The sequence below is a fragment of the Cajanus cajan genome, chromosome 10 (assembly GCF_000230855.2).
Source record: "Cajanus cajan strain Asha chromosome 10, NIPB_CcT2T_4, whole genome shotgun sequence".
In the NCBI taxonomy this organism is placed as follows: Eukaryota; Viridiplantae; Streptophyta; class Magnoliopsida; order Fabales; family Fabaceae; genus Cajanus; species Cajanus cajan.
This window is the reverse complement of record NC_138526.1, coordinates 49,544,489-49,559,134: the sequence shown is the minus strand read 5'-3', so window position 1 is coordinate 49,559,134 and position 14,646 is coordinate 49,544,489. Positions and strand designations below refer to the sequence as shown.

The window sequence follows — 14,646 nt, the reverse complement described above, 5'->3', positions numbered from 1 at the left end:
GAATATAATAATATCCTTCATAGAATAGTGGGCTTCCAATTCGATTTTCAAATCTATTCTAATCCAAGAGTTACGGCACCGTGTGACGGAAGAGTGAGACATGGAGCAGTTCACATGCGCCATCGATTTTTCAACATCCTTCTAAAGCTGTGACGGACGTGGGTAGTAAGGAACGTGCTTTCCATGTGATCGCCACTTGGATTTCGGGTTTATTACTCTAACCACCAAAAAATATGCTTCTTTTTCTTGATCCAATATTTCCTACAAATCGAGAAAAGCTCTCAGTTTTTCTATGTGAACTATCCACTGTCACTCTCATTGATTAATCTGTGGTACGGCATGTGCCATCTCGGTCTCATTGCAGGCAACAATTCATGGATCCGCTTCATTCTTATCTTTTCTATCGTTGAATCCACCAGCACATGCACTCAATACTATTCCCACTGATCACTAAAACAATTCAATCCTTTTATCGGCTCAAATTTGAGTCTTGAGTATACAACTACGTACACTCATCATTTAAATTAAGAATTTGTTCTTCGGTTATATCTGATTCAAACACAATAATTATGATCAATGGAAGTTGATAGAATGGACTTAAAGAGATTAAAAAAATAAAAATTAAGCCAATAAAAATTTTATAAGATGGAGTTAAAATATATATTATATTATATTTATCTTTTAACGATATTTTATTTTAATTTCTCAAAATAAAATGATAACAACATTAATAAGATTCACTTTGTTGAAATTTGTTTATATATTTCAATCCAAAAAATTTAAACATTTTTTACTTATATATAAGTCTAAAAAAATATTAGGTTATAAATTTGCATCTCTCTAATCATTGATAATATCAATAAAAAAAATCAATTCGAGTTTTATTTTCATAGTAACTTTTTAATTGTAGAATATTAGGAATAGTGATAGAATAACTATTATTTTGCTTCCTATCATGATTTATACCTAATAATTCATCTTAGATTTTTTTTTTATTCGTAAAAATTACAATAATGATAATAAAATTTGAATTTAAGATTATAAATCAAAGTATATCCTAACGAATGTTATTGAACTTATCAAGTTATTTGTTATCGGATTATTGTCGAATCATCCACAAATATCTAATCTTACAAATTTTACACTCTAGATATCTAGTCTTAGACGTGAAAAATATATATTAAAGAGATTGCACATTGTACCTAATAAGATGATTATATTAGTATATATAAATAGAGAATAATGCTCATATTTTAAATTGATTTTGTAGAGTTGTGTCAGGTTCAAATCCAGGTTTTAAGACATTGGAACTAAACTCTGGCCATTAATCATTCAGATACGGGTACTATCCCCAAAGGAAAAAAAATCCAGGATTTCTAATTAAATGGGATCAAAGAGGTGGTAAACGTAGCTTAATTATTTAATGATATCATTTATTCAATCTGTAAACGTATACTTTAACTTTGCGATGTTTGCCTTAACGCAACTTAATTTGAAAGCATTTGACTGTTTAATATGGAAAACGCTTCCAGTTGGATCACAGAGTGTAGCACTCTTTCTTTCTTGTTCTCTTAATTGGCTTGTAGATTGTGCAAGTATTAATATAAGCATGACGGGGAAAATCACGTTCATCACTTGTGAATTAGGCCTATATTAATCCTCGTATAAGCAAAGTTAAAGCTGATTTTTGCCGGCAGGGAAAGAAAAGGTGTTATGATTTTCACATTAATTCGGGGACCTAGAAATTAGAAAACGAGCTTAAATTGCATTTAACAGGCGAAAGCAAGCTTCATTAAAGATGCTTTAATATATGTGAAACTTGATTAAAGCAATCTATGACATTTCCATTGCATAAATTAAAGTTGAGGTGAGCATGCACGGAATTTTCTTTTTCTTGTGAATGTGCTCTAAGCATGGTGTTATGACGATGATGAGTAGTATTAAAGCGTGGTCACCAACTTGCCATTGACAATGCAAGAGTTGAAGTAACAAATATGCTCAAGTGGATATCAAGTTAATTAGTTATAAGCTAATTATTAACCATTCATCTTTACATTTTTTTTTTCCATTCAGTTTATTTTATGTTATGTTATTTTTGTTTGATCAAATGTATAAGAGGATTCAGAAGATATAAAATAAAGACATTGGGCGCATGTTATTTTGTCATTATTATTTGTTTGGCATATCTACGTTTTTTTGGTGGTGAAAATTTGTATGAAAAATCGAAAGAGAATTCGAGAATCTTTTAATGGGTAACTTCTCTCAAAATCATACCAAATAAGATTTTAATCTGTGGAACTAAAAAATTCAACGTTGCAGTGATATATTATTTTTAATGAAACAGCAACAAAATTTTTAACTTAGAATGATTTTGTGTTTAAAGATAATATATAAAATATTAGATATATTAAGCACAAAATATTTAGCAAATGCAATTCGAGTAAATATTATGAAACAAATAAATACGAAAGACTTATATTAACATATATGACTTTAAAAAAATAATGATTTTAATTTTTACATTTTTTCCAATAAAACAACAATGAATATAAATAAATACATATATTTCAATTCTCACAAACGTTAATTTTACTCACAAATTATATAAAATAATATTATATTTTAATTTTATCATGATACAATTTTTTTTCTTGAGATTTATAAACTTAAATAGATTTAACTTATAATATTTTGATATTTTAAACAAATAATTTTATTTATTTTTAATTATAATATGTATTATATAATATGTAATAAAAGAAATAAGAGTCATAGACAATAGAGGGAGTTCTCGCCAGAAGAAATGTGAGGATGAAGTATAATAATGTATTAGAAAAATGTTATAAAAAAAATAAAGGGTTATAGATAAAAGAAGGGGATATTTAAAAGAATTATCGGCAAGAAAAAGTGTTGTAGATAGTATTAGAAAAGGTCATACATAGAAGAAATTTTAGAGTTTTTCAATAACATTGAGCTATTGAATCGGCGTGAGTGATATTTTAGTGTGTTTTTATAATTACAAAGAGACAAATGGTCAAAATTTTCTTATTTATAGATATTTTAACGAACGGTCTTAATACATCAATTTGACAAAATGGTAAAATGAATGTGGATCTTTCAGACATTTACATGTGAGATGGATAAATACCCATTTATATTAGACGAATAAGAGATGAAAAATAAGCTCGAAAGATTTAGTGGGTATGGGTCAATCCATCCCACCCCACAATTATATATATATAGATATAATTATTTAAAGATAACTTATTTATTTATATATATTAATTAGTATAATAATATTGTTATTATTTTAGATCTAAGATATAAGTTGATGTTATTAGAATGTTTTTTTTTCTTCTAAATTTTGTGCTAGTTCATTTTTAATTAAAATTAATAATATCAAAATATTATGCTACTCATTATTTGAAGAGTATCAGATTAAAGTTAAGAGAATAGTAAAATTTTCAACTTCACGAAAACTTTTATTTAATAAAAAATTGTTATATTTTTTATTATTTGTTTTAATTATTAATTAAAATTATTCAATCATTCATTTTCTTGTCATGTGATTTCTATTAGTATTATTGGACCAAAACAATATATAAACTTGGAAGACGAGCATTTGCAAAACTATGGAAAAGTTAATTTTGATGATAAGATCAAATGTTTACATATTTATTTTTTGAATTTTATAGTATATAATTTAATCTATGATTTTAATTTAACTAATTTCTGTTTTTTTTCACATATTTTGAAAAATATTGTCAACATATGATCATCATGTTGGAAATTTATAATTATAACTTTTGTTATGTTGATTTTTTTTTAAGTTTATTTACAATAATTAAATGATTTGTAATTTTTATTTATATGAATTGCTATGTTATATTTTTGTAATGTCAAAGACCTAATAAATTAATACTTGGATGAAATGTTATCTCTTTATTACTTTATACATAAGTAAAATGTGAATTGCAGATGCAGATGTAAGTACATAGGTTTAAGATTTAAAGTATTGATATAAGTATTATTTTTTAACGTGAGTATGAAAGCGGATGCTATAAAGATCATACTCAGCCCTTACCATGGTGAGGGATGTGTACAATGACTATGTAATAACTACAAGATTTTTCATGTATTTTGAAATATTAAATTTACTAAATTTACTAATATGATTTTTTTTAGAAGTATAAAAAATACGCTCTTAAAAATTACTTTATGAAAATATGTTTTTTTTTTTCATTATGGAATTGAGGATTTGTGAAATCCCAAAATTAGATAATATTAAAGAATTAAACAATGGTTTTAAAAAAATTAATAAGAGTATACTATTAATAAAGGAAAATAAGTATACCCAAATGGATATTTGGTGGGGGTTACACGGGTTTTTATCTGGGCCAGGGCCGACCCGTATGTTTTTGTTTGGAAATGGTTGACTTTATTTTTGTCAGATACATAAACAGGTGTTTCTATTTTCTGGGCCTGAAATCACCGCTAATAATGATGGACACTGTCACTAATATTATGGGTCTGCATTAATTGATAACACATTTTTTAATGCACAGTGAGATAAACAACATAGAAGAATATAAGTCATCATATATTAAAAAACACAATAATGTATATGGTTTTAGTTTCTGAATTTAATTAAAATAATTTTAGATAACCATCAATAATATATATAATATTATTGTGTATAATAGTAAGATTATTAAGATTGTAATAATTAATTTAAAAATTACATTAAAATTATAATTAGAAGCATAGGTAGATGGGAGCACAGAGAATGGAAATCTTTCAGGTTTCGTGGTGTGGTGTGCAACCATAATGGAGATTTCCTGATCGATTTATTGGGAGGTATGGGCACTATCAACATCAACTATGGAAATTTTTGAAGAGGATACTTACTTTGTTTTTTCCTAAAATACTTGAGGTTAATGTTTAAAGTTAAGAGAATTTAAATGAGATTTGATATTTTAGTCTTTCTATTTATAGATCAATAATTTTGGTTTCTTAATTTTATAAATTTCATAATTTTAAGCTACTAATTAAATATTCATCAGTTAAAATTTAAATTATAACATTGATCATAATTTTACATTAAATATATGTTATAACAATTGATATTTAATAATATTTAAGATAATTTTTTTTATTTATTATTTTTATTTAATAAAAGTGGTGAAATGAAAACTGAAAGTATATTTTAATTTAAATATTAATTATTATATCATCTATATAGTGTTAAACCACAATGAACATTATAATTTAAAAATTAATAAATAAATATTTAATAAAATAATTAAAATTACAGATTTTATAAAATAAAAAAATTAAAATTAAAAATTAAAAAATAAAGGACTAAAATGTTAGATTTGATATTATAAAGGATTTAAAAGTATAATTTATTTATTTATTTAATAATTTTATGACAATTATTTTTATTAAATTATGAAAAGTACTGTTTACCAAACCAATGAAAAACTTTATTATATATTTTTTAATAATTGCTGAGAAAACAAATTCTCTTCGTTCTTTTGAATTTCTAATAAATATATTATAAAGTGAATTTTGTATGATAAATTTAATAATAATTAAGTTCTGTTCGACGGTTTATTAATGACATTTAAATAGTGAATTGAAATAATCTTTTTATATTATAAGATTAAAAAAGTTACATATAAATTTGAGAAAGAAAATAGAAATATATTTTATATTTAAAACATTAAAAATGAATTTAAGTTAAATATTATTTATTTTAAATTTTATTATATTTTTACAAATATTATTAAAAACTAAAATACATGAAAATTGATAAAAAAAATATTAGACAATATTTTATAAAGCCAACAATTAAAGCCAATACTTGCAAAATTTATTACTAAAATAACCAAACTCTCGTACTGTGAACTTAAATGAAGATTTATTCGAAAAAAAGTGCTATGATGTCCAAATTTTAATTCAAAATAAATTTAACAATAATAAATATTACATATACTAATAATGTATTTTTTTTATATTGTTATCAAATAAAAATTGTTATAAACAATGGTGGATAGACACGCTTTATGTTTTTATATTATTTAAATAAAATTGAAATATAAAAAATAAGAGAATGAGTTCATCTTAATATATTTATTATCGTTAAATTAATTGGTTTTATATTTAATTTTAAAATTTTAAGATTTTAGGTTCAAATTTTGAATTTGTAAAAATAATTAATAGTTAATTTTTAATAAATTTTTTATTATTTAAATTTAAGAGTAAAATAGACTAAAAAAATATCTACATGAAAATATTATATATAGGTATAAATAAAAGAGAGTTGTAATTATTAAGGATTGTGAAAATTTTAAAATGGTATTCCTTTTATTTATTACTTGTAATTTTTTTTGTGTCTCATTTTAAAAATGTTTTAACAATAGAAAATAGTAGAGTAAAAGTTATTTAAGAATTAAAATTAGAACTAAAATGTGTACAATTTTTTTTATTACCTTTATTAGTAGTTATTGAATATATATTATATATCATAGATAAAAAAATTATTATCAACATATTTTGATCAATAATTAATAAAATTATGATTAAAATTTATTTAAAATCACATAATTTTGTAAATTATACTTTATATTTAATGTAACGTGTCTTACTCTTATTTTTTTTTAATGTTCGATAAATTTTAACTATTAATAAATAATGTTTTAAAATAATGCACTACTCCATCTATTATATAATAACTGTAATTTAAAATCTGTATAACAAATTAATTATAATAGTAATAAATGTATTATTTTTTTAATATAATAATTTTACTAAAATAATTTTACCTTCTTAATAAATACATTATTTTCAAGTGTGAACATCACTTATTTATTATAGGAGAAAAAATTAGTTTAATTATTAATTGATAGTGTGAGTGCGGGAATAAATGCATGTTAAACTCATTTAAATGATTATGAGAAAGATTTTGTGACATGATAGAAAGAAGAGGCGGAAAAAAAAAAAAAAGTGGAGAAAGGAAAATCTGAGGGCAAAAGCGTCATTTGATGCGTAGCATAAGAACTAAGAAGTTCGTCCCGTACAAATTCCATGTATAGTGGCCCAGTGGGTAAGGAGTTGCAGAAAATCTTAATTCTTTAAAAGGCAACTTTTTTTTTTCTTTTTTTTTTGTTTTCCAAAAAAAATTTAATAGTCTCTGCAGTTTCAATTCCCACTTCAATCAAAACCCCTCTCTCATCTCTCTCTTCCATTACACCTTCCTTCACTCTTACGACTATCGCTTTCACATCCTTCTCTCTCTTTTCGATTTTGATTTTGGGTTTTTTTTTTTGTTTTTTTTCCCCTTTTCAATTATGTTCACGGTGTTGGGGTAATTGGCGGGAAGCAACCGTGAATTCCGATACCCCTTTGGTGTAAAGTTCGAAACTTGAGGCGTTTCGCGAAAAAGGGGTCATCGATGGCGAACCCTTCTGGGAACCATCAAGAGCACACGCACGTTTCGTCTTCTGCTCCCGAAACTTCCGGTGCTGCTCTCGCCATGAAGCACAACCCTGGCATATCCCTCGATTGGACCGCTGAAGAACAAGCCATTCTCGAAGATGGACTCTCCAAGTGAGTTTTTTCTTGCTTTGGTTTGTGTTTGATTTGAGTGTTTTTTTGTGGAGTTTGGGGGTGTTTTTCGTCTCAGGTTGGGTCTTCTTCAGATGCAGTTGCCAAATCTTATCTTTGTGGTTTATGTGATTGGAAGTGGGTTTTGATGGCTGAGTTTTATGTTTTCTAGGCTAGCTCAAGTTCAATAACAATTTCAACTCATTTTCCTTTTTTGAAGCTAGTTTAGTGAGCTAGTAACTAGCCTTAGTAATAATTGGATTTCAATTAAGTATTTTAACCTCAATTATGTTCCACTTTGTAACTTCAATTGATAAAACTTTCCTTTTTAATGTTTATTCAAATTAAAAAAATATACTAAATAGAACTTTAATTTTATTGTAATTAGTACTATTTATATTATTATGGATTATAGTAAAAAATATGTATATTGAGCCGGCTAGCTAACGAGTTTAATGTGAACTGAAAAGCTCAAGCTTGTTTTTAATGAGCCAAAGTGCAAGTGGTCTCATCTCATGAATTATGTGGACTCACTTCCAACCTAGATTATATCAATTGGACACATGGATAACACTTTTAAGCTAAATTATCAGTCTGATTTGCAGTGTGTCCTAAATTCCAAAATCAGTTTGGAATTTGGCCATTTGGGTGTTCAGATCCTTATTCAAATCAAAACGTGTTGTTATTGTCTTTTTTTGTGGTCATCTTGTACATGCCTGCTTACTTCTGTTTACACAAAGGTGTACCAGAAACTAGGGAGTTCCAAAACTGAATTATATGTATGAGTTATTGGTTGGTCCTTGTCTTGTTCTGGTTGCAATGGCAGTTTGAATTCAATGCAGCAATGACAACTGATCTTTTTAAATAAATATCATTATCAGTAGTGGTATTTAATTAATTGCTTAAATATCAAGCTTGATTTGCTTTCTGTACCTAGATTGCGTGGTAAATTCATTTTTGTTGTCATACTGTTTGACATCCGTCTTTTGATTAGCAATGTGTATTTATAAAGTCTTGGTAGTCATTAAATTGACCAAGATTCCAAAATTCTCTTTTTTAGGTATGCCGCGGAATCCAACATAGTACGCTATGCAAAGATAGCCCTACTGTTACAGCAAAAAACAGTTCGTGATGTAGCACTGCGAGTCAGGTGGATGAATGTAAGTTACATACTTTTTATTTGCTGTCTTAAGTTCTTTATGTCATTCTGTAAGCCAATTGTACTCTCTCCCTTTTGGATTTGTTATAACCTGTTCTTCAGCTTAGATTAAAGATTCTTAATAAGGTTTATTGTACTACCTGAGATACTTGACGAAGTTCTTTAAGACTAATAATGTATTGCTTCATGGAAGAAAAGGGTAATTGATGACTGGTTCCTCCATTAGAATGGTATAAAACACTTTTTTAAGAATTCCTTAAAGACTAATCACTCCCCATCTTTAATAAAACAAAAAAGAAACAGAGAAGCTTACTGTTATTTTTGGGATTGCTTTCAACTTATTATCTGTGATCTCTTATTATAATGACATTTTAAAAAAAATTTTTTTTGCAGAAGAAAGAGAATAGCAAGAGAAGGAAGGATGAACATAATTTGACTCGAAAAAGTAAAGATAAAAAGGTACTGCTCCCATTTATTGGATACTCTTATAAATATTGTATTAATTTTGTGATTGTTTTGTTTTCCACTCTTATGCATGCCTTTGGAGATGGTTTTAAAATGTCTTTCTCTAAGCTGTGGATGTTGGTTGTCTAAATCTTTCTATGCGGGTGTATATATGTTGAATACTCCATTTGTCTTGCTTGCTCATGCTGGGACCCTGACCTCTGGAGTCTGGACATTTGTTTCCATAGATTGCTTATATGACTGTAGAGAATCCCTTTCATTTGTGTCCATATGATACATCAAACAAATGATCTCTTCTCCTGAGGGCTGAGACCATCTAGCCTTTGATTTACTTCTTACTTTATAATTTTATTATCTTTCTAAAAGCAAATGATGACATCTGCTTTTGAAATTCATATGCAATTATATACACATCATTACATATCATTGGTTATTGCTGGGTTAGCTCCTGGCTATATTATTTTTCCACCATACACTACAAAATATCACTTACTAAAAATTATGATTTGGTATTCAATGGTCTGTCTTTATTTTATTTATTTATTTATTATTATTATTTGTGTGGTGAGACTATTATCAGGATTTTGAAATTTGCAAAAGCTTCTAAACTTATCTAGAAGTTCATTTTTGCCAAAATGCTAAAGAGAGAAGCTTTGTTGCTTGTCATCACAACAAAATAACATATGCTACATCTTTTCACAAACTTTTAGCTTCTATAAATTGATGCTGGATGCACTTAAGCGTCCCTTGGACATTAAAATATTATCCCCTATTTTCCAACTCTGAATGTCCACAAGCATTTCAGCATTAGGTTATTCTGGAATTTCCTTCTGTTACTGGACTTCTAGAAGATTCATTTTCAAGGATAAAATGTTAGTCTGAATGTTTCATGTGGATTTGGTGTTTTGTTTACAGTGTATTCCTTTTAGACATGTAATGATTTTTCTGAAAATTGCATGATGATGGTTATTATTGTTGTTTTAGTTTTGGAATAGACAGAGTATTGTGTATGTTACATTTTCTAACCAGGAGGAAGCTAGCATGGTGTTTTGTTCCCTCATTTCTTTTGACTTTTTAAATAGGGGGTGGTTTAGCATTTTTGGCTGTAAGAAACACTAGGAAAATGAAACAAAAGGAAGGTAGCAAAAAGGAAGAAAGCTAATGGAGTTTTAGCACATTTTTGAAATACTGGAAATTCTAGGTTCTTTCGTTATGTTTCCATTCATGTTCAATGTGACTTTAGATGCTTAGCAAGTCTTTTCTTGTTTACAGGAAAGGGTTTCAGATCCTGCAGTAAAGTCATCTAACTTTGCTGCTCGGTCTAATGTCTCCCCATATGCTCCACCAATGATTACGATGGACAATGATGACGGTATCTCTTATACAGGTTTAGTAACTTCAGTTCCATCCTTAGTAAATTGTTTATACCTTGGGATGCCGTGGTTTTCAAATATGACAATGCAGGCTTCTTTATCTCAATGTCTCATAGGCACTTTTTTCACCTTTGAAACATTGCATTTATTTTTTTAATGTTCAAGCTTCTGCTTTTAAATTTAAATTTTTCTTGCAGCAATTGGAGGCCCCACCGGTGAGCTATTAGAGCAAAATGCACAGGCCTTGAACCAAATCTCCACAAATCTTTCTGCTTTCCAGGTGAATTGATAACAATTTTAAACTTCTTATACAATTAACTGTGTGGCTCTCAGTGTTAGGCAATTTATTTTTTTCCTAGTTTTCTTTTGTCCTATTTTCTCCCTACATCCTTCTGTTATAATGAGTTCATTTTGGTTTATTAACAATATGTATGCTTATTATTGACACGACTAAATTAAGTAATATTTAAGTTGAGACCACTGTCCTTCAGTTCAGTTTTATGTTTTCTTATCTTTGTGTAGAGTTCTCAGATGTAGGATGTTGTTAGATGCTTTAGAAGTCACATTTGAGGTTTTGGGTTTGACTAGTGATGCGTGAAACCAGTGCTCAGGTTATAATACTAGGACTGTCCAGAGTGGGGTTTCTTCAATTATAACTTATCTGAAAGCAACATAGCAAATGAAAAGTAGATGTAAACAAGTATATGCTCGAGTTATTTTTCTAATTTATAATTATCAATTAATATTTTCTTGTAGTGTTTATGTCCACATGAATCAATAACCAAGCAATATTTATAGACCCAGAACTAAATTAAAATACCAATGCAAAATCAAGTGTCATTTCCATATATTGGCAGAGTGAGATTAACATTTCTATGCTCATTTTAGGACCGTTTACATAAATGCAGGTAACTGTACTCTGAGCATGTTTGTGTTTATATGTACTTACTGAAAATTTTCCTTTATGCTTTTGTTGTTTCATATCTTGTGCTAATTTAATCAACAACTTGACATCACGTATCCTAGGAGGTAGTGGAACACTGAAATTGTGGATCTGATTACAACTGGGATAGTTCACAATGTCTGCTTGGTTTTCTGAGAGTGGTGTTTTAGTCTTTTTTTGTTTTGTCCATAAGCAGTGTTATAGTTTATCAGTATCATTTCCATTCTTAGGCCATTTTTTGTGGCTGTGAAGCTGACCTGTTATTTTTTTTTTTGTTTCCAGGTACAGGAGAATATCAATCTTTTCTGCCAAACTAGAGACAACATCCTTAAAATTATGAATGAGTGAGTTCTTCTGTCTGCTGTTCTTTTCTATATTTACTCTATTTGTAAGGAAGTAATATATTAGTTTGATTTATTTATTTCTCTTTTTATATTGCGGTGTATGAATGCGCTAGTCCTTTCCTATTTGAGTATAAAGGAGTTGGAATCCTAAATTGGCGTTTTTTAATAAAAGGAAATAAAGATTTATATATGTCTCTGATTTTTATTTGTTGTTTTAATCCCAATTTGATCTGATATTAAAGGCTTTATTCTTTATTTTTTCCTCTTTATTTTCTTGGCAGCTTGAATGACTCGCCAGAGGTGATGAAGCAAATGCCACCACTTCCTGTGAAGGTGAATGATGAGCTAGCCAATTCCATACTTCCAAGAACTCTCCCACCTCAATCATGATAATCATTCATACTTAGCCAGGCTTTCCTCTTGCATCTTTCTGCCTGCACTTGGACTCATCATATTCCACCTCTGATCAGGACAATAACTGCCAAATGCCAATCAAGTTGACCCGAGATTTACTTTTGGAAAAAAAAAAGAAGAAGAAAGAACGAATAATTGTTGATAATCATCAAGTTGAATTAGTTTCAATAATTTCATTTTATTTTATTTTTCTAATGTTGGTTTTCCTGCTCATGTTCTCTTATTGGCCTAACTTAGTTGTACTATAGGAATTATTTAGTATTCTTGGTATTAATTCAGTTAAATTTAGGCAATTAGATCAATAAGTTGTGGTATCATTTTATTCATCGTTTGTTATTTTCCTTGGTACATTTTATTATGGATATTTCGTTAGTCTTGTTAGTCAGGATCTTATGAGTATTGGTTAAGATATTAACAAGTAGAAAGTTTTTAAAGGTTTGTATTACAAGTTATATTGGGAGTGCTATTGTATAATTAAATGTTAAATATTCTTACTGAGGTAGCTTTTCACTTATCCGATACTTGTTTTCATTGATGGATAATTTGACTTGTTTATAGGATTTAACTCATTTAAGCTTTTGCTTATAATAATAAAAAAGGTAGTATGTGCACATGGCTGGAAGTTGAATACTGCAGTCAAATGTGTGTTGTCAGTATTGTGTGGTAATCTGAGAATGTTGGTGGTGGTGAGTGAAACATGATACTTTTTGTACCCCCATTATGGTGCCAATATGCTCGTGGTTGTGGTGAATCCTTTATTCTTTCACCCCAGTCTTGTCTAATTATATGCTTTTAGTTCTAGCAAGCGGATCAGTCTCATATTTAAAGTTTTGTATATTTGCTTGTTTATTGGCTCTTCTAGCCCAATTGCTTTTGTGCTTGATGTTGACAATTTCTAATCTTACACTTGATTTTTAGTTGCATTTTTGGTCTTGTTATAAGAGCATCTTTAATGCTTATATCTTAAGAGAGTATCTCATTGCACTTTAACTAGTCTTATATTCTTTATGTTTTCACAATAATTTACACTCTGTTCTGAGGTAAGTAACTCACTATTTTTTTATTTTATTTTTTTGCTTCAATGATTAAATTTTAATGAACTTTTAAGATATTCACATTTTTATTTTTCAATCTTTCAATTTGAGAGTAGGAAATTGTACCTAATATAGAACTAAGTTAGGCGTCTTGTAGACTTGTTCCAACACCGGAAGCAACTTGAGGTAAAGTAGCCCTAACCCAATTAGACGATACAAGTGTTCAAATAATTCCATTTTGCCTTTTGCTTTAGGTAAGATTAAAGATAAAAGTAATCGAAAGTCGGCATGTATAAAAAACTCATAAAAACTGAAGTGCACTTCCGAAAATTTGTCTTAGTTAACCATAGGCCTACACGTGGAATTGACCAAGTGGTATGGTTTGGTTCAAGTTCAACAGACCAAAGATTTGAATTTGATCCTTCAAGTTGGGACATGTTTATATTAAATGTTGCGTACCCTGTGGAGCGGTTTCATGAGAATGAGATTGTAGTTTTTTAGAAACAATAACAGAATGTGCTTCTAAATGCAATGTAGTTAGCGGTTCTACGTATTTTTCAGCTAAAATTATATTATATGTAAAAGGAGTTTTCCAATAATTTTGTTATGTTAATTCAGAATTTTATTTATGTGGATTTTAACTTTATAATTCACTAATAACCGAGTTTTCAATTGTACAATTAATATATATTGAATTATTTTTCAAAGTTATTATTCTTTTGGTATGTTATTTTATCTTTTTCCAAAATACTTGTTTGATTTTATTCCTTTCTTTCTTTTCACCTAGTTTCTATTTGGATAAAAAGCTCAGTCAACATTTCACATAAGTTAGAAATTAACTTATACAAAAATTAAACCAATTTTTGAAAAAGTTAAACAACAGTTTATTTATTTATTTTATTTTTATTTATAAAACTTAAAAATATAAGTTGATTTCAACTTATGAGAATATTTAATTATTTTATCTTCTTATTTTCTTTTATATATATATATATATATATATATATTTCCCCTCTCTGTATCTTTTTTCTTTTCTCTCAAAATATATAAACTTCAAAAGAGGTGAAAAATTATTTTTCTAAAATTTATTTAGGACTGTATTTTGCTTCAACAATAAATTATTGGTAATAAATTCATTCATTTGTATAATAATAAGTTCATATTGAAATGATTAAATAGGTAATTTAATAATATTTTTTTATTTATATTAAAATAAATATTCCTCACATAAAAATATCACTTTAATTTTTCATTAAATATATAAATCAAATGGATAAGCTTATTTTTAATATTTTTGGCCATATTT

At 27.6% G+C, this 14,646-nt stretch overlaps 1 protein-coding gene across 1 annotated transcript; it reads left to right on the top strand.

Moving 5' to 3' along the window:
* The first annotated feature begins 7,089 nt into the window (after window positions 1–7,089).
* LOC109806635 (uncharacterized) lies at window positions 7,090–12,820 on the top strand. Its single transcript, XM_020369099.3, has 7 exons — window positions 7,090–7,611; window positions 8,669–8,768; window positions 9,161–9,226; window positions 10,505–10,619; window positions 10,803–10,885; window positions 11,831–11,892; window positions 12,174–12,820. Exons 1-7 carry the CDS (start codon window positions 7,457–7,459, stop codon window positions 12,280–12,282), a joined length of 690 nt encoding a protein of 229 aa, XP_020224688.1. The 5' UTR covers window positions 7,090–7,456; the 3' UTR covers window positions 12,283–12,820.
* Window positions 12,821–14,646: the final 1,826 nt, after the last annotated feature.

What these genes read in the sequence shown, in the direction of transcription:
- LOC109806635 (XM_020369099.3), top strand. Translation starts at nt 7,457, where the DNA reads ATGGCGAACCCTTCTGGGAACCATCAAGAGCACACGCACGTTTCGTCT. An exon ending in CTCGAAGATGGACTCTCCAA is followed by an intron (nt 7,612 to 8,668) that starts GTGAGTTTTTTC and finishes TCTCTTTTTTAG; the next exon opens with GTATGCCGCGGAATCCAACA. An exon ending in TGCGAGTCAGGTGGATGAAT is followed by an intron (nt 8,769 to 9,160) that starts GTAAGTTACATA and finishes TTTTTTTTGCAG; the next exon opens with AAGAAAGAGAATAGCAAGAG.